Here is a 25,297-nt window from a genome sequence, read left to right as displayed (position 1 = left end):
TCTGTAGAAATCACCGCTAACGAGTTTAATCTCTCTTGTGACATGGTAGATCGGAATTGATATTTAAGAACTGACAGTTTTGAAAATGATCTTTCACTTTCACAGTTTGTGATTGGTAGTGTCAAATACAAGCGCAGTGCTATTGCTACATTTGGAAATACATCAATTATATCACTGTTATATAAGTGCTGCAAAACCTTTTGTGGCGTGAATGATGTAACACTGTCTTCAACTTGTTGCTCTCTGAGAAATGATGATAAGAGTAATAATTCATTTGTAATAACAGGTTGCAGATCCTTTCTGTATTTTCTGACCAACTCGGTAGCACTAGATTTGAGTTCATCTTCACTTGCTGTAGTTAAGTTACAAATAAACCCAAATGTTGAGGCAATATCTTTGTAGGAAGCAGCTCTCTTCTCCAGTTCCATGCGGAGCTTATCAGCAATGCATAGAAATGTGGAAATTCTGAAATTCTCGCGGGATGTTACAACAGTTGAAAGTTCGTCTTTTCCATTCAAAAACTTTTTATTTTTGGATGATCTAGCATCTACAAAAGTTTGTAACACATGGTTGCTTAGTTGTGTTGCTTTAACTTCAATTTCATTAAAATTATTTCGCAAATCGGAAACAAAATCTTTCAAAGAATTCATCAGTTGATGACCGGTTATGACATCGAGTCCAGGCTTATGTAGATGCTTGGTTACTGCACCGAATCTTTCCATAATGTCGTACCAAAATACGGCCATAAAAGCAAATTCTAAATATTGCATTTTCTTCATGAGGGAGTTCACTTCCATCCTTGTGACTTGCTTTTCATTTTTGTCGTTGAACATATCATTAAATGCACAGAAAATCTCATCATAATGAATGACGAGAGTTTTCAATGCATCTTCTCTGCATGACCACCTTGTTTCCGACAAGCTCTTGACAGTGATTTTTGGCTTTCCGCTATTTCCTGTGCTTTCCGAAATAACTCCTTCAAGAACTGACCACCTGTGAGTGGAAGCAGCGAAAAATGAGTACAGCTTTTCTAAAAACAGAAACAGTTTTGTTGCATGAATACATTCACCAACGCTGTTTTTTCCTACTAAGTTTACTGAATGTGCTGCACATGGAACATACAGCACAGAGCTGTTTATTGATTTAATGTGCGCTTGCAGGCCCTCGTATTTTCCTGAAATGTTGGCTGCATTATCATAGCTCTGACCTCGGCAATCCTGGATATCAATGGTGTTGTCTTTTAGAGTACAGGTTACAACTTCACTTAAATTTCTTCCTGTGTGGCTGTAAATTGGAATGAAACACAAAAACCTTTCCAAAATGTTACCGTTAAGGCAGTATCTAAATACAAAAGATAACTGATTTGTATGGGAAACATCAGGTGTAGAATCAACTATCAGTGAATAATATTTGGCCTGTCTAATCTCATTTAGCATGTGTTTCCGAACTTCGTTGCCCATTATCTCAATGAATTCTTCACATATATCAGAAGAAAGATACGATACATGACATTTTCCTTTGTTCCCATGTATCCTTAAATGTTCCTGTAAAAAAGGATCAAACTGAGCAAGGAGTTCCGAAATTCCTAGGTAATTACCATTACGAGGTGATCCAAGCATCTGATTATCACCACGAAAAGGAAAACCACGACTGCACAAAAATTTTACAACTGCCACTACTCTAACAAGAACATTCTTCCAGTAATATGTCTCAGTCACTTGTGCATCTAAATGTGATGAAATTGACATTTTCTTATTTTTTCTTGAAACCCATTTTAAAGAACATGCTTTGTGTTCAATACTGTTTTCATGCTCCCTCAATTTTTCTTCTGTTTTCTTCCAATTAGAAAAACCATTTACAAATTTTGATAGTTTACAATTACTGAAAAGTTTGCACGCAAAGCAAAACACATTTCCCAGACATTTAGAGTACAATAACCATTTTCTCTCCTGTCGCTCTCCATTTTAAAGAACTCTCACAAATGCAGATGATGTTAGTTTACGAGTACATTTTGGATATTGCCTAGCAGAAGCTGTGTAGTCTCCATCATTATTACTAAAAAAAAGTCCGGCCCCTTATCAACACAATAACTAATCATTTCGTCAGTGATATTGCCAGGCCATGCCGCAGGATCTTGCTGGATTTCTTCTATTAACACTGCACTATCAAACTCTACACTTCTTTCAGTCCTAGCACAGTTTCTAGAAGTTATGGGAATTTCTGAAGTTGTGTTAATGAGATTACCATTATCTATTTTAGTTACTTCTGTGTTTTCTTTAACTTTATCAGAGCTTGAAAGTGGTAAAGTCAAAGGCAACTTACCATCACAATCACATGGTTCTAGTGTTTGAGGAGGTTCATGGACCGGCGTCGATGTCGGTGACTTACTCAGTAGTTATAAATAAAACCATACAAGTTACAGCACGGTCTGGTTTTATTGTGGAATCATGCTTTACAAAACTAAATAAATAGGTATCTAAATTTAAAGACAAGTTATTATTATGCCATATATATAATGGGAATTGACTTTAAATAATGATATATTTTTTTGATAAAATTTGAGGCCCCCTTGAATGTGAGGCCCGGGGCAAATGCCCCTTTTGCCCCCCCCCCCCCCCCCCTAGACGCCGCCCTGGCCCGGGCTTAACTTTTGTATCTAACCTCAAAGCAAGGAATATAAAGAGTGGGAACTCAATGCTATAACAAACACTCTTATTTTCTTTGGAGATCCGGGAAATGTGCGTTATTTATAAGCAACTTAACATAGTAAATCGTTAACTGTTCAGATCTATGTTGGCAAAATTGATTTTTTTTGTGGTCATTCGTTACTGGGAATATTCACCATATAACGTTTAAGATTATTTATTTTGAATTACGAAACAACCAAAACATTATGTAAAAATGCTTCATCTTATGTTAAAAAAATTATAAACTGCATAGCCACAAAGTATGACATCATACCATTAGTTTCAGTTACTAATAACAACACGTGCACGCGTTTGAACAGTCATCGCAGCCATAGTTGTTTCATAGCTACCAAAATCATTCAACGTTGTCAAGAATTATTCCAAATTATGTTTTGCCATTTTACTCAATGCGCCACTCCGTTAACACAACATTTTATAAATTATGAACTACGAATGTCAGTATTTTTTTTTACGTTACTTTTTTTACGTTTATCCTCCTCAGTGGGAATGTACACTATACTGTACATTCCAATCTGGTACGCTTTAAGAAATTTCTGTAGTTTTATTATTATTAAAACTTAATTTTTGATGTTGGCATCTTTTAACCACACTTTTTTTTTTTCGGTGGCCGTACTCCTCCAATTCAGTTGCGCCCGCCCGTATCTAAGCGCTCGGATTTCAATAAAAGGCACCGCCTCTCGATAGAGTGAGACAGAGAATTACGCGCACGACCTTGAAAAAAGCGACGCTACAGCGCTCTAGCGTGGAAGCTGGTAACTACGAGTACCCTCTTGTGGAAAGAAGAGCTGTCTAGCGGCGGAGCTAACAACTACCACAGTTTTGGATCCGAAAATTGGAATAATAAATCCTATCCCCTCGCGACTTCTATAAGTTATATATATTCAATGTTTCTACTAAACCGAAAAGGGACGCGTGACCTTGACTCGCCGTAACCAGACAACAATATCCCCGCCCGCCGCAACATGAACCACCCGGCTCGGCTTGCCAGTCGCCAGTAAGACTGTGATTTTGGCGCCGAATACATGCGTAAATCACATATAAGCCTTTCCTTTATTATTTTTATGCCAGTGAGAATAAACCTGCAACCTAAATGTGTGTCTGGACATTTTTATCACTGTGCTTAATTTTCCAGAATTAAATTAGATTATACCTATATTTAAAGATAATATTCTGAAATTTTTAAAAATATTTTGCACCAAAAAATACACGTGATTTATTGGGGGGGGGGGGGGTTGTAGAAACCTCTCCACAAATCACTAGGGGGGAGGGGGGGTTAAAAATTTGCTAAAAAAACATCACGTGATTAATGAACGACCCCTTACCTACTACTAAAGCTGAGTTTACTATCTAAAATTAAGAATTATGAACTAATAAATAGTCGTGTACTTAACATATGGCTCTATGTACTAGTGGAATGGTTTATGATTGTCGTGTAGAAATTTTGAAGGGTCGTGTGCGAACCATATGATGACTTAGAGACTTAACGAGGATTATTATACAGTATTTTATATTTTTTTCCTTAAGAAGCAAGAGAAGCGCCAATCAGAGCATAGTAGACTGGGTTGTTGGCACGAAATAATGTTTCGGTAGGAAAGCTGGTTAAGATGTAATACGAAAGAAGAAGGAAATACGAAACAACTAGTATCATGTTAATAAATGATAAAATACTTAGAAAACAATGCACAACAATTTTAATAAAGCTCTAATTGGAATATTAAGATTTCGTAAATTGATTATTCTGTGTTTCTGGTTAATTTTGGCTATTATGCGAGTATCTTTATATGATTTAATGCAGTTTTTGGACATACGCCATTTAAGTTATGCACTGTTTGTAATAAAAAAATTCAGAAAAAAAAATATTTACTTTGAAACATGAATTTACAACGATTACAAACAGAAATCAATTTCAAAATGCAGACGATACCTACGATACAAAAATTAAATAAAAATAACATGGCTGCTTTCTCCCTTGTTTTTATTGGCTGGAATTAACGGCCACTAATTCAATAATAAACTTGATATTATTTAACCATGTGCTCGTCGGCGTACAGGTTAAGTTTATAATTCTCAAGTTTTTCAATCGTAAACCCACCTTTACCTGAAATTTTAAAAAAAAAAGTGTCCCGAATCACGAACATTGCAGATATCCACGATTCTTAGCTGAAAAAAAAAAAAAACTTTTCAACGTTTATTTAAATGAAAACCATTAATCTTGAAATTATATATTTTGTTAGGTGAGTTGTGTTTAACAAAATAACATGATATTCCAACTTGAAAAGTTTTAAATACATTTTTAAAAATATTTATTTATAACCGTAACTATCACTGAAAGTGTAAAACGATTGAACGATGAATTTAATCAGATTTGAAACTTACAAACCCACAAAATAACGGATTGGCCAGTTGGAACACTGCCTGCGAGAGTTCCTTCAAACAGCAGAGGCTAAGCTTGCCCAAATTCCGCTTCGAGCAAGATGACAATCTACTACGTACATGTTCAGAGGGCGACATTAAATCTTGGCCTTCTGTTTCATTTGCTACGGTGCCACGAACATTTCTGTAGTTCGGTATGCCCTATTCATTAAAGGGAAGCCTTCTTTTCACAGACGAGAGAGCCAAAACCCGAAGTTCCCCGAAGTTCATGCTTTTTTTTTTTTTTTTTTCCGTATCTTTAATATAGCTATCTTAACCAAATCAACCGTCCAAAATGTTTTAAAGTATTTATATTGTAGCTAACCTAACCTAATTGACCATTAGTATCCTTTTATCAACACCGCCATATTTATTTACAATGAAGCAAAAAAAAAAAAAACCGAAGATGCATGATCGGGCGTTTGGCTCTATTGTCTGTGAAGAGAAGGCTTCCCGATTCACCAAACGGTTTTAGCGAAGATAACGTCGATTTCATATATTAATTTGAAAATGAAGGTAACATCTTATGTTTGAAATGGCAAACTTTATTTTAAAGGAATATTTCCGAAAAACTTTGAATTACAATTTTTAATAGGTTGTTGAAAGACAATAACCGTTACCTATCGCAAATCAAAAAAAGTGTATGTACGCTAGAAGTCATATTAATTTTTGATTTAAGACTCTGAACTATTTTGAAATTTATTGTAACAAAAATTAATTAAATAATCAAGATTCAGTACCAACATAAACATGTAGATATACAATTAATTATTTAATTTAGTAAAATAATCGAGATACAATTTAATTAATTATTTAAAACTGGTATGGTAGAACATTAATTATAATAAATGCCACGCATTGTTTTTTTTTGCCGGGATGCTCGATACAATTTCAAAACACTTAAAGATTTAATTTTTCGTTTTAAAATTAGTTATTCTTTAAATAAGGACAATATATACCTGATCATATTATTTTCTTCAGTTATTATAGAAGTGATCAACTAGTAACACACCATTGTAAAAATCCACGTCAAACAAACAATAATATTAAATTATTATTTGTTTTGCTACAAATTATTATTTAATTCCGTCATAAAAATTCCAAAGAATATTTGCTATTTAGTGTTAACTCTCTCTATGACCGTACAAAAGAACTGGATAGCTACAGTAGCGCTACCTATCGTGCCGATTTGAAACACTACGCGGGTGCATATGGGGTTGTTCGAGTTGCCGCCCGCCGGCACAAGGCACAAGCCACGCCCCGAGCAGACTGCTCACGTGTGCCGCCGCACAGATATCGATCATACTTCCCCTCCCCCCTGCACAAACCCTCTCCCCATCACAGAGAGGAAGTCCCAGCATCACCCACGAACCTCGACGAACTACAACTGTTTTCGCGTCGGGAAGCCTGAGATGTCCATCAATTTCTGTCCCTGCCCGATTACACCCGAACAATTCTTCGGCCAACCTCGGGATTTGTTTTATTTTTGCGCAGGAAAAATGAATTCAAATATTAAAAGTGTTCGGTTAGGTTAGCTACATTAAAACACTTTAAAACACTATGGACGGTTAGTTAGGTTAGTATAGCTACATTAAACTAAACAGAGAAATATAAATATATGTAAATAAACCCGAGGTTGGCCGAAGGTGAATATTCGGGCGTGTTCGGGCAGGGACAGAACTTGATGTACATCGTAGGCTTCCCATACGCAGTGTTAGGTCCCAAAGATGAGCCATGCAATTTATTAACGTCTTTATTGGTTTCAAAGTTGAGGCAACACGCCTTTTCTTACACTTGCCCACATTTTCTGCTATTACATCGTACATCGAAGTTTTACAAAAATAAGCATAACATAAAATAAGATAAAATAGGTAATAAGATATAAAGCAGGATTGTGCTTTAACTAAATGTTCAAAGATAAGAGGTTAACCATCACAAGATTTAACCAAAAAGTTAATTTACACTTACTGGAAAGTATTAACTCTCAATAAATACTGCATTGCCAAAAACAGATGATAATAATGAGTATTACATTAAGACCAGTATTTCACACATTCACACAGATTCAAGCAGGAGGCAAGCCGTGAAGTGATCGTGGTTAAGTAGGTGTTCAAAAAAAAAAATTCTTCAGCGTGTTTGAAATTAGCCAGGTTTGTCGATTGTCTTGTCGCCTGGTCCGGTTCGTTCCAGAGCCGGCTACTCGTGGTAAGAATTGTACCAGGCGATAAGGGAATCAACAAACCTAGCTAATTTTAAACACAGGCTGAAGATACATGTTTGGAACACGTACTTTCCTTGATTACATCGCGAATGTTAAGATGGGGTCCTTTCTCTAAAACCCTCTTGCATTGGGTTTTCTGTCACAAATATTTCCAACAGATATTTACCAAGAGTAAAACATTTTCGACGGTCATTTGTTCGTGAGTTAGCATCTTCCAGCGACTTAAATCTCCAGAAGTTCTTCACAGATTGCTTTGACATTTTGACACAATGTTGCACTCTATGGCGTACATCTGGCAACAGCACACCGTAACAAGGACAGCGCTCATAGCTGAAATCGTGCATTGGAAAGAGATAGTAAATGCCCTTTTAAATGCACACTGCAATCAAATATTGTAATACTACAATATTTGCAGCAATATAATGATGACATGCGCTATAACACAGACGAGAGGTGAAAAATAACCTAGCGGCAAGAGGCGTGACTACAAAAAAATTTCATTAACGAATTGTTAGATCATATATCTTGTTATCTGGTATCAAACACGTATGCTTCTTTTTATGAAATTTGAATCTCTGTAGGTTTTTTTCCCGATACAAACGTATATATTGATTTCAAAAAAGTTTTTCCAAGAGAAAATACAGTTATTTGCGTTATCATAATGTTGGTACCAGACGCATTAACAGGCAAATTGTCCAAACTGGGCATACCGTCTCCCATCTATCGGACTGACGCGACAACTCCAGGATTTTGTTCAAAAACCTCGCAGCTGTCCGGTATTTGGTCTGACCCCTCGTTCGAATCCTTGCCATTAGTTTTCGACGTACTGGTTTATTGCATTGTTTACAAGACAGGAAATCCACTCGAACGATCAAACAAACTATCCAATAATCCACTTGAACGATAAAACTAAACAATAAAGTACACAACAAGGCAGTTACAAGCAGAGAGGTATGAGTCACAGAATACTGTTATTATTTTTGTGGACCTAAAGATATACACGTGTACTTGAGATTCCGTAAACTCCTTATCAAAATGTTTATTCTTTTTTAAAAATTTTGAGGCTTGTTTTCTAAAAACTATCTCATCTTCACTCACCCTTTTGCTCCTGCAAAGAGTCTTACAGTTGTCTTACACACTACTTATCGAGCGCACCACTCGTGAACGTTGTTCTGTTGCTTGCGCTGTGACGAGTCATAGAAGTTTCGGTTCAACAATGAGTCAAATCCTAGAAAGAGGGAGGACGGATGTGGTTCGCCCGCCGGCCGCGAGGCTTGGAGGGCGCCACCGTCGACCTTGAGGGCGCGCGGTCCAAGGACGCGGCAGCGGTTCAACGACTCCCGCCTTCTGGTAATTGCAGAGCACACATCTGTGGTCTCCCCCTCCCTCCACCCTCCTCCACACACATGGTTGGACACTCGGAGCCATACAAGTGCCCACTAGGCCACGGCAGTCGGAGCCACTCTTCCTAGCAAAACAAACCAGTGCCACGACTTTTACATCTCGAAAGGAACTCAGTTGAAAGAATCATAATCACATCAGAAAGGAATAAGCGTTGCACTTCATTTAAAAGTTAGAAGTTACTTGACGTGATAAAAAAATAACTAACTATACTTTTACATGCAAATCATTAATAGAAATAAAATAATAAAAGAACTGGAGTGAAATTATAAAAAAAAATGAGTGCTCAGTATTCAATATTAATATAAACACTCGTATAAAATTAGTTATTGAATTTAGAAAAATAATCAAGATAAATTTTAATTAAAGAAAATCAATAATTTATGGTGAATGTTTGTTCTAATTTATTAGCTATAGTTATTTATTAAATAATAAAATAATAATTTATGGTGAAAATAAATTAGATTCATGTTCAAAGTTGGCCTAAGTGAAATCAGTGTCCGTAAGTTTACGAAGATCCTTGTATAATTTGTAACCAGCGTTCTTGGTAAATTGAAGGTGAAAATTTATCACAGTGTATATATTTTGCAGTTCACCGTGTGTTCCAAAAGAATCAGCTAAATTTCCGCTTGAACTGGGTTACTCACGGTAAACACTTACTCCTGCTTGTTTACCACTGGCTAGGGGTCAACTTCCAGCCGACGGTAAACATGCAACTCTCGGCTGTGCGCGTTCCGGGCAGTTCTGTTCAGGTTGTCCGGTTGTCAGGTTGTTGACTCATTGGTTCTGGTTGTAGCTTGTGGCTGGTGAGTTAAGGGGTTGCCTCCAATTTCTTGTCAAGATATTATATTTACAGTAATTCCAGATAAACTTGTATACTTTTTTAATTGTTTAACTTCCACGAAATGAATATATATATATATATATATATATATATATATATATATATATATATATATATATATATATATATATAATATATATATATAAACACAACGCATACTTTTTGCATTATTGGCTGTCAAAGTTATATTTTTTATGTTTTTGGGTTGTACAAATCAGAAGAATTTAATTGATTGTAGAACTGAAACTTTTTAGGTTTAACTGCAATGCCACTGGCTACTTCAAGAAATGTTTTGAATTTATTTCAGAAAATATAAATTAATTTTACCTGGCATTTCAATATTCTCAAATTTGTTACGATTTTGACAGCCAAGAATAATGAAATGAGTTTTTGTGATAGAAATGGCAACCATATCATGAAGTAGCCAGTGGCATTGCAGTTAAACCTAAAAAAAAATTCAGTTCTGCAATAAATTAAATTCTCCTTATTTGTACAACCCAAAAAAAAAAAAACAACATTAAAAGTGTAACTTTGGCAGAGCTAATTAATTATGCAAAAAGTATGCGCTGCATATATTTTTCATTTCGTGAAATTTAAACAACTGAAAAAGTCTTAAAGTTGATCAGTGATCAATATAAATATAAAATCTTGACCTGAAATGGGAGGCACCCCCTTAAGGCCCCCCACCTACCCAGACACACACACACGGTGCGCAGAGCTTCAGAAACCACGCCATTTGAAAACTGCTCGAGATATCCGAGTGGTGTCTGTTACGTAAAACATTAAAAAAAAAAAATTGGTTTTCTGTAAAGTCGGTTTACGGACGATAGTTTAACGTGACAACGTCATAACAAAACATTGATGAAATGATTGCATAAATTATGAATAAAATTGAATCATTTTTATTTTAATAATAAAAGAATAAATACTTGAAATTATATTAGTAATCAGATTTTTAAAATGCAACCTTTATTGCCGAAACTACTGCTGTGATAAGCAATGAAAACCACATTAACTTTTCACTTCACTTTATAAACAGTCGAGTGGGAGAGAGATAGATGAGGCACAAGCGTACAATGAGCGTAACGGGACACAGCGTAACGGAACAATGTGTGTAACGGGACACAGCGTAACGGAGCAATGCGCGTAACGGGACACTTTCGTGCGGGCAGCCGGCGTTCATTGATTTATTAGACGTTGTCACGTCAATACGATGAGGGCGATTGAGTAGTTACGTTTTCGTATTTCGACTTTTAAACTCAGTGAAAATGTCTAAAATGCATTTTTTTTTCAGTATAATTTTGAGACATAAAGCTCCCGGTAGACATTCTTGAAAGCACTCACGGGGAACTGTGTTGCAGCTTTATCATAATTTTTCCGCCATATAATGCAACGGTCACCGCTCAAATCTCTTGAATTGCGCGCCAGTTCAGAGCAGTGTTGCCAAATTGCTGGTAATTCCCCCCCGAATTTCGGTGTTTTTCAAACTACTGCGGGGAAAACTGCAAGGAAATCTGGTTTCGGGTTTAATGAGGGTATTCTTGTACCACAGTAAATAACACTCCTGACATTAGAAATAAAGGGCAAAGTTTTTGCTTCAAGTATGTGTTCTAGTTCTAACCTTGTTCAAATGCATCGGTTGAAAATTTGCAAAGGTGATACTCATTTATATAAATATAAATATGATCGAACTACTTAACCTCAAGCTATATGAACTAACCTTTTGACGTTGTTTTTGCACAGTTTTAATTAGTAATCTAAACAGGCTGCTTCGCGTAGGAGCTCGTTCGCAGCATTTGCGACGAACTGCGAGACAGTTCAGCGAGTGGCGCGCCTGGTGTCGACACTGGCAACTACGTGTACCACACGGGAAGGGCAGACGATCGCCGCGCAAATCTCGAAACCCATTATCCAATGATAAAGGCCATTTAATGAACACGGGTTTGAAATATAGCCTATCACCAAGTAATAATGCGAATATTGCACGTCTATTCTTTATTATAATTTTTATTTTCGTCCATCTGACCATACAGACATTTGCACAGATGGTATAGGACACGTCAAACAATATAAGAACAATTAGTTTTACAGGTACTAAAGATAAAAGTTAAAAGTTGATAGAAGTATTACACAAAATGGTTGCAGAAACAGTAATACAAGTTACAAGAACACATATAGGCTTTATACAATAATACAGTTGTATACAGATAAAATTAAACAGTAGTAGTACAGTTACAATTACTTATATTTTTTTTTTACACTACAATATAAAATATATCTAAACATACACACATAAAGGTAAAGAAGTAATACAGCTGAGACAAAGATTGTACATGATTGTTATCGTGTTCGGACATGGTGTTTACGTTGTTTATTGTCATGCATCACTGACACAAGCTGATGAACAGGGAGGCGTCTGTTTTCCAGTGGCACGCCCGTCTCTGTTCGGGTGTCCTCGGTTGTTTCCGGAAGAGACCTCGCCCCGCCAGGCGCGGCTGCAGCGACGCACCGGTGCACGCATGCGCACAGGATGCTCTGTTCCCTTTCACGCAGCTGCGCACCGAACTGAAATGACTAATAGAAAAAAAAAACTGGACGAGAAGCACACCGATTTTAAATATACCACAATTTCCCGTTGAAAAACATGTACATATTCTGAAAACATGATAGCTGGCTCTCAAGAAATTTGATTAGTTGTGCTGACACAAAACCTATGCGTATAATATCGTAAAATAATCATACATTTGCGTAACTTGGCAATAACGTGTTCGAATCGTGTCAAACACTATAAGACCATAAACAGAAAAAGCAATAATTTAATCGAAGTAAAATCTTTTCACGTGAAAATTTAATAAATTGTTAGAATGCCATGTTTTTTTAATTTTCGTGAACGAGTTTTATTCTCATGAAGTTCGAATTCTGTCACGTGTATTTTATCACGAATAAGTTAATTTTGTCATGACGTTTGAGGATTTTACGCGTCCAATTATTATGCACGAAATTTTCGTCTCGGGGTATTGTTGCACCGGTGGTTGGCTTCGCAGTTCCGCGGAAGTTTATTTGAAGGGCTTTATTTAGCGAAATCAGGTCTGCTTCAACGAGCTCACATTACGAGGCCCATTCGAACATAGTTTCACCTCACAGGCAGTTAGGGGACCTCCCACAGCAGTCTGCTCCGACTGTATTTACATATTCCGGCTTCAGCGTCTGAAGTTGGAGTCCGCCATCTTGGCGTGGTTCGTTTGTCTTCTTTCGCGATGGGAGTGTCTACAGCCTGTCTCACGCTAACTTTGCAGCTCAGAGCAAATACGGCGCTCACTGTTAAGAGTGATACTATCCCACGTGTTAACATCACAATTCTTATATTTTTGAATCATCGACAATAATTATAATAAGTGTTAATATATAATTTTACTATTTGTTTTTTTCTTTTTCTAAGACTATAAAATAGTGACTTTTTCCGGTATTATTCCATTTGTATACATTCATAAGGGGGGGAAAACATCTTAAAAATCAATTATGATTTCACAGGAGAAACTATTTTAGATCATAAGTTGTATTTATGTTTCCAACTTATCTTAATTCATTCTGTATAAAATATGACAAAGAATTTTTGTATATCATCATCTTACCGACTAAAAGAAAATACAACGAAGGAATGTGAAAATGCTCAGTGAAGTTGGGACGCACCATATCCGGGCAAAGTTTTGAGCCAGGATTGAACCAGAGCGCTAAGCTCTTTAAGATGTTTGTGGAACAAATTGTTTAACGAGTCACCTCTGCTCCTCTGTGTTTGGGCAGCCCATTGTCGCTGAAAACATTTGGTTTCTTACTTCACGCAAGGGGAAAGTCTGTGTGTACGGTGTAGGCGTGTGTTTGTGTCTGTGTGTCTGTGTGTCTCCTGCGAGAAGCCAGTGCACACTCGAGCGTGTCAACTAATCTCTATGGAAAACGTTACTGAGAAACACGAGTTGCTGCCGTGTGAGTTCGGCATTCACCTCTGGCTTGGTAGGTGAGCTTCAGCATTATTTTTATAAAACGAAAAATAATTGGTTGTCTGAAAAGTCGGTTTACGGGTTTACGGACGATAGTTTAACGTGACAACGTCATAACAAAACATCGATGAAATTATTGCATACATTTATGAATAAAATTGAATCATTTTTATTGAATTATCACTATTTTTGTATGGATACAAAGAAGGAGTGAAATGAAATCTCCAATTTAATTGATAAATTTACTTTAATTTACACTCATTAATTCAAATATGTTTATTACTTTAACGAAGAGATTATTTTAACTATAACTTTTATACATGTTTGTTATTTAACTTCTTCCAATCTATGTTATTCTGTTAAGGATAGGACGATGATAGCAAAAGTAGGAAACAAATGGAAGTGTTTCAAGTTTAATGTGCCTCGAAAAAGTCAAATCGATGGTGGTTCCAATCGAGTGGAAGAGAGTTAAATGCGGCGCAAGCGTACAATGAGCGTAACGGGACACAGCGTAACGGAACAATGTGTGTAACGGGACACTTTTTCGTGCGCGCAGCCAGCGTTAATCGATTTATTAGACCTCACGTCAAGAAAAAGTAATCTAAATCAAACAAGGAAAAGGAAATAATATACATAAAATAGCGTATTTTATATTTTGTATAGAAAATATTACGTACTACACACGGCCGTGTCCATGACACAGTCACACCCCATTTTTTTTAGTTTTGGGGGAGAGAGGGGGGTGGCGCCTGCCCAGAACGGAAAAGGAAAAAAAAAAAAAAAAGGGTAGAATCCGCGATGAGTGAGTCATTAAGTGGCATTTCTTTTCATGCAAACTTTACGACCCCTTTTCACTCCTTTAGGGATAGAATTAAAAAAAAAAGTCTCCTTAGTGCACCCCAAGGGTACTCGAGGAATATTTCCTCCAAATTTCTAATCTCAAGGTCCACCGGTTTAGACTGTGTGTTGTCTGTCAGTCAGTGTTTTTGACGTGACAACGTCTAAAATTGATGAACGCCGGCTGCACGCACGAAAAAGTGTCCCGTTACGCAAATTGTCCCGTTGCGTTGTGTTTCGTTACGCTCATTGTACGCTTGCGCCGCATCTAACTCTCTTCCACTCGATTGGAACAACCATCGATTTGACTTTTTCGAGGCACATTAAACTTGAAACACTCCCATTTGTTTTCTAATTTTCCTATCATCGTCCTATCCTTAACAGAATAACATAGATTGGAAGAAGTTAAATAGCAAACATGTATAAAAGTTCTAGTTAAAATAATCTCTTCGTTAAAGTAATAAACATATTTGAATTAATGAGTGCAAATAAAAGTAAATTTATCAATTAAATTGCAGATTTCATTTCACTCCTTCTCTGTATCCATACAAAATAGTGATAATTCAATAAAAAATGATTCAATTTCATTCATAAAAGTATGCAATCATTTCATCAGTGTTTTGTTACGACGTTGTCATTTTAAACTATCGTCCGTAAACCGAATTTACGACAAGCAATTTTTTTTTTTTTTTTCATTTTCTCCAACTTTAGAAGATATTGGGTTTGGGGGGGGGGGGGGGGGGGCAGCTTCTTCCCTAAATACCTGGATACGCCCTTAAATCAAGCACCACGACGCACCACGTGATGTCTCAGCGAGGGAGGGTTTGCTCTGGCTGACGGCTTGTTTGGAGCGAGGAGGCGTTATTTCTAGAACGTCCACAAACACAACCAGTCGCGTGTTGGCATACACGAAGCGTGGGGTGCGCGCGCATCTGCGCACGGTCTTCTTGCCCCGTGTTTGTGTCGCAAGGATACACAGCGCGGTCGGTTCACTACAGATAACTCCCAGCCAAGAGGGTATAGTTCGGGCCACGTAACGTGGCTCATATCTGACATTTTCCCCAAAAAAAAAAAAAAAAAAAAAAAGCACCGGTGGTATACATTTCCGAAATGTCACTTGCAAAGGACCACGTAATGTTGGTTTACTAACGTATGCATGTAGCATCAAATGAAGTTGCTCGAAAAAAAAAAACTGTTGACAGGACAACAATGGCAGAAAGATAAGTAAGTAGACCGTCAGTACTGATTTTGAGAAATGTCAGATTTGAAAAAAAAAAAACACCGCAGCCTCTTCTTGTTATTCTTATTTAATGATTATAAAAATTCATTCCAACAATTGCGTGAAGTTTAATATTCACAGGAATGGAATCAGGTGCCTGTACAGATCGATGTTCGCTGTTCACTCGGGCCACTTAGTGGTTAAAAAAAAAGTGAGAATTAAAAATGTTGCTGGTTTAACATATGCTAATCAAAATATAATTATAGTTACAAGCACTTAGACGTGTAAAACCTACTATTCTAAAAAAAAGAAAAAAATTTACAAGAATTGTATTTATGCAACACATAGAACCTATCTCTTAGTTATAAAATAGATTGGGGGGGGGGGGGGGGATGGGTGCGTGTACTTATGTACCTGCGTTAGAAGTTACACTTACTTGGTGTGATAAAAAAACTAACTTTAATTTTGCATGATAATAATTAATATAAATAAAATAATAAAAGAACTGGAGTGATATTATAAATACGGTTGGTAAAGTATAAATTCAGTGAAATAAAAAAAATACTCAGTATTCAATATTAATATAGATATGTGTATAAAATTAACTATGTGGTTAAAATAATAAAGATATTTTTTAATTAATAATAAAAATAAATATGTTGAATATTTATTCTAATGAATTAATATAAATAATGTTGTTTATAATTCAAATAAATTATACAAACGGAAGCATAACCTCACTTATATAAATACACTTTCAAAAGTTTATAAACACAATTTCTATCACTAATATTTACAATAAATAAACGTTTTTGACATACTAAAAATTAAAACAATAAATTTATATTTTAAAATAAATGCTTTCGAAGTTGCAAGAACTAAAAAGCATAAAATCTTTAAATTTAAGTAATTTGTTCAACAGTGACCGAATGAACAACTGTATAACGTATTTTTCTAATAACCTTAAAGTAAGAATCAAGTAACAAAAAAAAACTAATTTTAATAGTGACAGTCCTAAAGAACAGCCGTTAGTGGTAGAAAATTTTAGACAACTGATATCAACCACCGCAAGCTATTTTTTCATGAAAGCGTATTTTTTATTTAAATATAATTATATTTTTTTACTTTTCAGTTCATATTAAATTTCTAATTTTAGTGTTATGGACCAGTATTTATTAACTGTCATTAACGTATAAGATTGAAAAGCACATGTAGCCATTTTTTCATTGTGTGAAAATTTCGTAGCGTGGTACTCGTGCTCGTAACGCGCCTGAAGAAGTGCGATTTGAAAGAGGAAAGGAAACGCCGATCGGCCTAAGATGTACATCAAGTTCTGTCCCTGCCCGGCCACACCCGAATATTCACCTTCGGCCAACCTCGGGATTTGTTTTTTTTTCTTTTTGCGCAGGAAAAATGTTAAAAGTGGTCGGTTAGGTTAGCTACATTAAAATACTTTAAAACACTATGGACGGTTAGTTAGGTTAGTATAGCTACATTAAAATAAACAAGAGAAATATAAATATATATAAATAAATATAAATAAACCCGAGGTTGGCCGAAGGTGAATATTCGGGCGTGTTCGGGTAGGGACAGAACTTGATGTACATCTTAGGCCTCCCAGGAACGCCGGGTTGCGAGGTTGCAGGGGCTAAGGGAAGGGGGGGGGGGATCATAGGGATCCATCCCCCCTCCCAAATGTGTGGAAGGTTTTTTTTTTACCTGAGTTGAGTTTGTAATTTGTGATATTTTAATATTCAAAATCAATAATGTTTACAGTAGAACAATATTCAATGTTATATTATGAAAACTGCTAAAATAGCACCATTTTTCACGTAAAAATCCAAATTTTTCCGGGGGAAGGCCCCCGGACCCCCGCTTCGTAAAGGGGGGTGGGTGAATAGCCAAATGTTTAATTCCCCCCCCCCCCCAAAATAAAATCCTGGCTACGCCCCTGCGAGGTTGTATTGTTGCGAGACGGGGCGCGTGGCGGGCAGTTGCAGGATGAAGTGGCGGGCAGTTGCAGGATGAAGTGGCTGGCAGTTGCAGGATGAAGTGGCTGGCAGTTGCAGGATGAAGTGGCTGGCAGTTGCAGGATGAAGTGGCTGGCAGTGGTGTTGGCGGTGCTGGCGGTGGTCGCCGCGGCCCGGGCCGAGGGCGAAGTCTGGGAGGAAGACGACCACGAGGTGCTGATCCGCAGCGAGCGCGGCGCCAAGAGCCGGGCGGAGCCCAAGGAGGGCAGCAAAAGCAGAGGTACCTACATCCCTGACAGTAGCGGGGGCCAAGGGGCTCAAGCCCCCTCCAAAAGCATCTGGGTCCACTATTGTTTTAGTGTTTGCCTTGATAAAGCCTAGCCTCAGCTGGGTCAAGCCCCTCCCAAACCAAAATCCTGGATCCGCCACTGGTCCCGGAGGATCACCCCCAAGCGCGGCTCCAGAAGGGGGGCGGTGGGGGCGACAGCCCCTCCCGAGACCAATTTCATTGATTAGTGTACATTTATGTTTACTTAAATATATTTAATTTCGTACGTATGTTAAAACTTTTATCTCATCAAAAGTTGCATGGAGCTACTAAGGTTTCTGTATTTGAAACCTGTAATTTGTAAATCATATTCCAAAGGCCAATATCTAACCACTTTCATTTTTTTGTAACCATGACCTTTCTTTGTGAGATAGCCCCTCCCGAAAAGTCATCCTGGAGCCGCCATTGGATCACCCTCCCCTCTCCCTGTTTCCTGTTGCCCTCACCACACGGCGAGCTTCAGATTCAGCTTCAGCGGTTTGCAAACTACTGAAGATACCCAATTGGGCCCCTTTTTTTTACGATGAGCATTTAAGAATTCGTCGGGGGCCGATAAGTAGTTTTTTGTTTCTGGATTAAGTTTATAAACTGTATTTTTAGAAGAGTTAAGATGGCTAAAATACGTGTTTTCAGAGTTATCTTTAGGCATAACAACAACAACCGGTACAGATTCTTGAAAGCACTTGAGGCACTTGCATTACACCTTTATCTGAATTTCTCCGCCATATAAAGGCATGATGAGAAGACTGCACGCACGCAGTCGGTCGACGAGTGCGACTGACGCCTGTGGTGGCCGTGTCCGCAGACCCGTGTCGCTACGTGAAGGGGGCCTGGTCCGACTGCGACTCCAAGACGAACATGAGGACCCGCACGCTGACCTTGAAGAAGGGGGACCAGGCTACGTGCGAGCCGACCAAAACCATTCAGAAGAAGTGCAAAAAAGGTAAGGTAAACCAACCAGAACCGCCCACCCCGTTTGTTGCTTCGTGTTAACTTTTGCACTTCGGCCTTTGGCACTTTCAGAATCGCTTGTGAGGTCCGTCTCTCTTGGTGTAGACCTGCTTTTCAGACACTGCAACATTTCACAATGTATTTTCTGTTTTTTTTTTTTTTTTTAAGTTGCACAGGGTCACTGCCAAAAATAGTAGGTCAACATCCAATAAAATATAAACCATAAATAAAATACATTACGCATAGATGTACACATACTTCATTGGCAAAATAAAAATAAATACAATAAAAAATATATAATTGTTAAAAAATGTGTGGCAAGCGTATTTAAATGAAGCTGATCAACTTGCAAACATCAGAACTTGGTTTCATTCCTTTGTTAAATGGTCTGAAACTTTGAATTATATTTCTAGAAGGAACGCTGGTGTAGCATTTTACACTTCACGGTTATGCATGAGTATAGTCCAAAATACACATCCGAGAACATAGTGGACAGTGAAGCACTTGGGGTGTCGACTTGGTGCTCGTGAACTTTGAGTCACGCCAGAGTTCTGGGATTGAAACCTACAACTCTCGCAACATGAGCGCAACGCCTAGTGATCACTGCAACCAAAATTCCTAATATTTAAAATAAAGTTATTAAATTAATTAGTTTTTTTTTAAATTAGTATATGAAGACAGTTAAAACTCTTAAATTCGAACTGGAAGGCATCATTTTGGTTTCAACAGTTTTTAGACTATAACCAATTTTTTTTTTTTATAAAATTTGATTTTTTCAAAATGGTCCAAGATTGTGACTTATCATGGAAATATTGAGCAATCTAATGTAACTTCATTTTTTTTTTACTTTTTTGGTAGAAAGAAATATTTTTTCCATGGTGTGGTTAATTTTACACTCTCAGAAAATCTCAAAATGTGTGACTGTGTGGCCAAAAACGTTTTTAAAGTAAAATGGTGTCTTTCGGTTCTTATTTCTCCTACTCAAGTAACTAGGCCATGGTCATGCAGATAGGTCTAGCAACTTTCTTTTATTCTTCGTCTGCCTAGTGAGGCTCGCGGCAAAATTGTTTTAAATGTGAGTTTCGTATGAAATTGCATATTATTCAAAATTTGTCACTTTTTTAAAAGGCTGACAGATTATTGGAAGCATTGTATGTGCTAAATGCATAAAAATGAATTTTTTTCCCGATTTGTCAGTTAAATTTGAAACGAGAATGCAGAAACCAAACTAACACATTTCTGCAATAAGAAAGCATGCAGTAAATTTCAACTACACATTTTGATCTTAAGGCAAGGGGAGATTTTTAAAAAAAAAATTTTTGTGTGTTCCAGCAAGATTACTTATTGCAAGTAATCAGAAGTTCTTTGTTTACATTCACAACCTAAAAGGTCAAATTTAATGTGTATATTCAAGATCATTGTTTACAGCTAGTAAAATAGAATTACTTTACAATGAAAGTCAAAATTGTAAAGAATTAACCTTGCTTGAAGATTAAAATTTATAAAACACGAATCTTCTGGATTAAAATACGCACTTGACACCTAATGCATTCTTTCTTGTGGAAGGTATGCATTTGTGTAGGGTTCTGCATTCTCAACACTTCAACTTTAACTGACGAATGTGGACAAATTACACGACATTGTTATGTGTTAAAACGTTAAAACACTTATGAAGCTCCTAAAGAACTGGCAAATCATGATCTGTAAAGGTTTAAAAGACGTTAACAGAATTACGAATGATATTCAATTATATATACTGGGTGTGTCGACTACTAGCGCTGTTAGTTTGTGTGTCGCCGTGAGCTTCACTGAGCGTACGGGCCACGCCATGGAGAAGGATGGGAAGTTGCCAGACTTATCTATGTTTCTGTACAAGATAGAGACGGCTTGTTTGGACGGGAAGCCTAAGATGTCCATCAAGTTCTGTCCCTGCCCGAACACACCCGAACAATTCACCTTCGGCCAACCTCGGGTTCATTTATGTATATTTATATATCTCTGTTTATTTTAATGTAGCTATACTAACCTAACTAACCGTCCACAGTGTTTTGAAGTGTTTTTGATGTAGCTAACCTGACCGACCAATTTTAATATTTGATTTCATTTTTTCCTGCGCAAAAATTATAACAAATCCCGAGGTTGGCCGAAGGTGAATTGTTCGGGCGTGTTCGGGCAGGGACGGAACTTGATGGACATCTTAGGCTTCTCTTGTTTGGACCGGATCAGACTGGACTGGAGGCGAGGCGCACCTCCGCGCGGGACGTTGCTATTCTGTCCGCGGGCCTCCTCTCCCCCCCCCCCCCACCCCCTTGTTTCACGGCAACAGGAAGATTGCCCGCTTCCTCGTTAAGAGCGCTCCGCGGCCACGGTCCGTGGAGGAGAGCGCGTCGAGGGCGAAACGGCACGTGAGACGTCGCCGCGGCAATCGGCCCGCCTCACTTAGGTTAGTTGCCGCGGCGACAAGGCCACGGGCGACGGTCTGCCCCTCAAGGTGCCGTCGGGCCCGGAGTCGGTCCCCCGGGTGGTCACGGCCGGCATTTGCTTCAACTGGCCGAGCAGCCCTTTGATTCCTCCTCAGGGCCGTCAAATCCCCGAGCCCCCAGTTGAGTTTCCAGATCATCTTTAACATTATGGGTTCACCCTCGTAGGACGAATATCACAAGTATGTCGTTAATAGGATTCACAGGAAAGCTTACAAGTACAGTGATAAACAAAACAGTATGGTAATGTCTACATTCTTTGTATTTTTTTTTTTAAACATGGTGTTTTTAAAATTATTTATTGAATAATACTAAATTATTTGCCCCGGGGTCCTTAGTATCTCGAGATGTCCCTGCAAACAGTTTGTTAGGTATGCTTACATAACCTTGTTATCACCACATGTAATATATGCATGATACATTTTAGTTAAAAAATTACCATTTACAAGAAAATGTACAGGTGCTTTTTCTCCATTTACCATTTGTGAGAAGTGTAATTGAAACATGTGTAAAATGACAAGACGTTTTTGAAGTTCTAAGCCTTCTCGGCCGTCTAGCTGATGTTTTTGATACCTCAACAAAAAATACCTGCCTGTTGGATTTCTTTAGGCTTCAGTTGAGACCCTCCTATCTAGCCAATGTCTCCCCCACCATCTTAAAATTAAATTAAAGTAATTAGGGGTTGAGTCAAGAAGAACATATTACTAGAGTTGTATATAACCAGAAAAAGAAAAAAAAAGCAGTGGGCAGAGTGATGTTACAAAATATATTAGCAAACCATTTTTATAATACGTGCTTTGAGTTATTTATGTTTACAGGACGAACTTTTTTCCGTCGCAGAAGTAGTGGATAGTTACACTTGGTGGTGTGACAGTTTTTCTTTACGTGGTTACAAACACAAACTTTTCTCCTTGTGGGGAGAAAAAAAATATAAGCATGCTTGTTTTGCTTTCTCCCACTTGCCTGGCTTTCATCTTTGGCTGACCACTAGGAATGCATTTTTTATTCAGGAGTCATATTATATGTGAGCTCAATTTTCATTGCTAGTGATTCCTTCGTGATGTACCGTCTGGATGACTTTCAGTTTATTGCTGAATGTCCTCACAAGACATCCAAGAAACTGGTGAATGAATTCTAAAATATGATCAAATGATTGTTGAATGGCTTTGATTTTTACAATTATCATTTAACTTTTGCAAGTCGATTGACAGACAGTAGGATGGGAAAGGTCACATCGTGAATGAATGAGAATATAAAAAAATAAAATAAAATAAGGGCTTGAAACCAAAAAATAAACAAATATAAAAAAACTGTGAAATTATTAAAATCATATTAGAAAAACCAAATCTTAGAATGAAAAAAATATTTCAATGATTTTCTTTAATTGCATAATAGAATGGTTAAATAAGTTAAAATTAGTTTAAAACTGAAATATATTTTGTTTCTAATTTCTTATGTGATTTTAATAATGTCACACCAAATTTCTTTCATATTAGTTTATTTTTTTGATTTCAAGTCCATATTTTATGGAAGACTGCAATTTTTTTAAAAAAACTATACAACAAATTGACTATTTCTGTACATTCAGGTCTCCGCAGTGAAAATATCTAGCCGACAGTAACAAACTTCACCGAATTTTGTCAGGTCGTTCAGATTCTGTAATTGTTTTTACATTCTCGTCATTCATGCAAGATGTAAGCTTTCCCATCCTCTTAGTGTTATTTTGGCTACAGGTTAGGTAAACCTCAGAAAACTAGGGAGTTATTTTTGCAGCCAAGTCTTCCTCACTTGAATTTTCATGCAGCACTGCGCAGTCAAGGGACGCTGTTTGCCTCAGCAAGGCTCGATCGATCGATCAAGCTTGCTCGTTCACTCGTGAGATTCTCAAGCTGACCGACACGCACTCTGACACAGCCCGAAACAAAGACTTCGCCGCGCGGCGTAGCCCTTGCCAATGAGAGCAGGACTTCATCAGTATAGTGCTGGGCGAAATGGTCGAAAAAACGGATACAGATACATTTCTTTAACAGATCCAAAAACCAATTTAATACTTTTTTTGTAAATAAAAATGGTGAAAGTCTCCCAAAAATTCAATAATTGTAAGTGATGATAAGTCATTACCTTAGTAACATTCTTTATTAAAAGGATGTTTGGAGTTGATAAAAAATTATTTTACAGCATACAATTTGTATACATATATTATGCCTTAGACTAATTAACAAACACAAAATTTAAGCACAGCCTTAATTTACTGGTAAATTGGTGTAAACGATTCCCACAGAACTATGTACAGGCAAACAGAAAATATGGGTGACACCTGATAGGTGGGACCGCAGATAACCTTGTAAGTCGGGGTATAATTATGCAAATAAATATATACATACAAATATACAAAAATACAGGAAACTAAAGAAAACAATAATTTATAAAAACAATGTGTATTAAATCTTAGATAATACAACAAATTATATTATTATAAATTGCAAAAATGTAACCAATGTTATTTTGACAGAAGGCTTCATAAAATCTAACAAAGTCATCACGGATCAAAGTTTTTTTCCTTCTCACACAAAATTTTCTCATGGCAGACTAGTTTTTTTATTCCTTGTTCTTTTAGCAGAAATTTGCTCTTCATTGTCATTTATGTTTTCCAAAATTTTTAACCCATTTTCAGTTGAACTGACACCTTCTGTCAAGTTTTCAACCGTGGTTTGATCTAATTGACCTGGGTGTAAAGAATCAGAGTCTATCAAGTGACCGTAGATATAACGAACACTCTGCATAAATAAATCAAAAGAATAATTTGTAGCTACGCGTTGCCTCCGCGCGAAACTTGTACAAACATGTCGTAAGTTGAACAGTAGTGTGGTTGGAGTGGGAAATCGAGAATCACAGACGTTAAAACAAAAGACTAACAATTCGACGAGAAGATTTAAAAAATCCAGATACATGTAAGACAGGGTAGCTTAAGTCGAGGTATTACTGTGTTGGTTTTTCAAGAATCTCTTGGAAACTGTTACATCACAAGTCCAGTAAATTGGGAATATTGGCAAATACCTATCTATAAAAAGATTGCAATGGTACCTCACTAATCAGTTAGGCACACTGCGTATCTCTCAACTGGCATCGTATTCCACTGCATGGTATCAGGTTTAAAACTGGGTAACTGCTGTTTGAGTGTATCAGCTATGAATGTGGGTTGGTTTAGAAAGTACTATCTAGACAGCAGTGAGAATGATGAGTTTAAATGTGTAAAACACCTCACCAAAACCATACACTCACGTTTTAAGTTTTAAACTGGAACTACTTGTGTGTATAATTTGATCTTTGTGGTCCCGATGGTGAAAACCATATAAAAAAATGAGGAAAAATTTGTGCTAAATCATAAATTAACCCATTATAGATACATAATTTAAAGAAAAGAAGTGTTTATTTACATTAAATATTATGAAATCAGTGTATGATAGCAATAGAGCAGAGAGGCATGTCTGGAACGATCTGCAGTAGATGACTTAGTTATGGCCGGTCTCACACGCCGAGTTAACTATTTCATTTTATATTATATTCATTACTGTTATTTGAGGGATTTTCCTGTAAAAAAGATAGCTCTCTTGAATTTGTTGTTAGACCACAAGTTTTCTCACTTTACATTTACTAACGTTGTACTTGATCTGTAGGTCACAAGTGATAGATGTTATGAATACTTGAATCACTTTTTACTGCTATTAGGTAATCTTAGTAAATATCATTTGAGAAAATTTGAGACGCAACATAATATCTGAAAGCCCTATTTAGATATTACAGGAAAAGCACTCCAATAATAATAATGACAAGAAAAAGAGATGACGAAAATTTTTATGGATATATACCATTTCTGGTTTTAACTGTATGTCGTAGAGAAACCACAATAATGGACAAGAAAAGCAAGCCA

At 37.1% G+C, this 25,297-nt stretch overlaps 1 protein-coding gene across 1 annotated transcript in view; it reads left to right on the top strand.

The window, feature by feature from the left end:
* The window catches only part of LOC134538154 (uncharacterized), a 39,911-nt gene that overhangs the window by 9,026 nt on the left and 5,588 nt on the right, over positions 1 to 25,297 (top strand). Inside the window, exons 2-3 of the mRNA XM_063379203.1 lie at positions 17,724 to 17,887; positions 18,741 to 18,878. Coding sequence (XP_063235273.1) covers positions 17,731 to 17,887; positions 18,741 to 18,878 — 295 coding nt within the window. The 5' untranslated portion in view covers positions 17,724 to 17,730. The remainder of the gene's footprint in view (positions 1 to 17,723; positions 17,888 to 18,740; positions 18,879 to 25,297) is intronic.

Source organism: Bacillus rossius, chromosome 13 (assembly GCF_032445375.1).
Source record: "Bacillus rossius redtenbacheri isolate Brsri chromosome 13, Brsri_v3, whole genome shotgun sequence".
In the NCBI taxonomy this organism is placed as follows: domain Eukaryota; kingdom Metazoa; phylum Arthropoda; class Insecta; order Phasmatodea; family Bacillidae; genus Bacillus; species Bacillus rossius.
The sequence above is the reverse complement of the archived record's forward strand: the minus strand, read 5'-3'. Positions and strand labels throughout refer to the sequence as shown.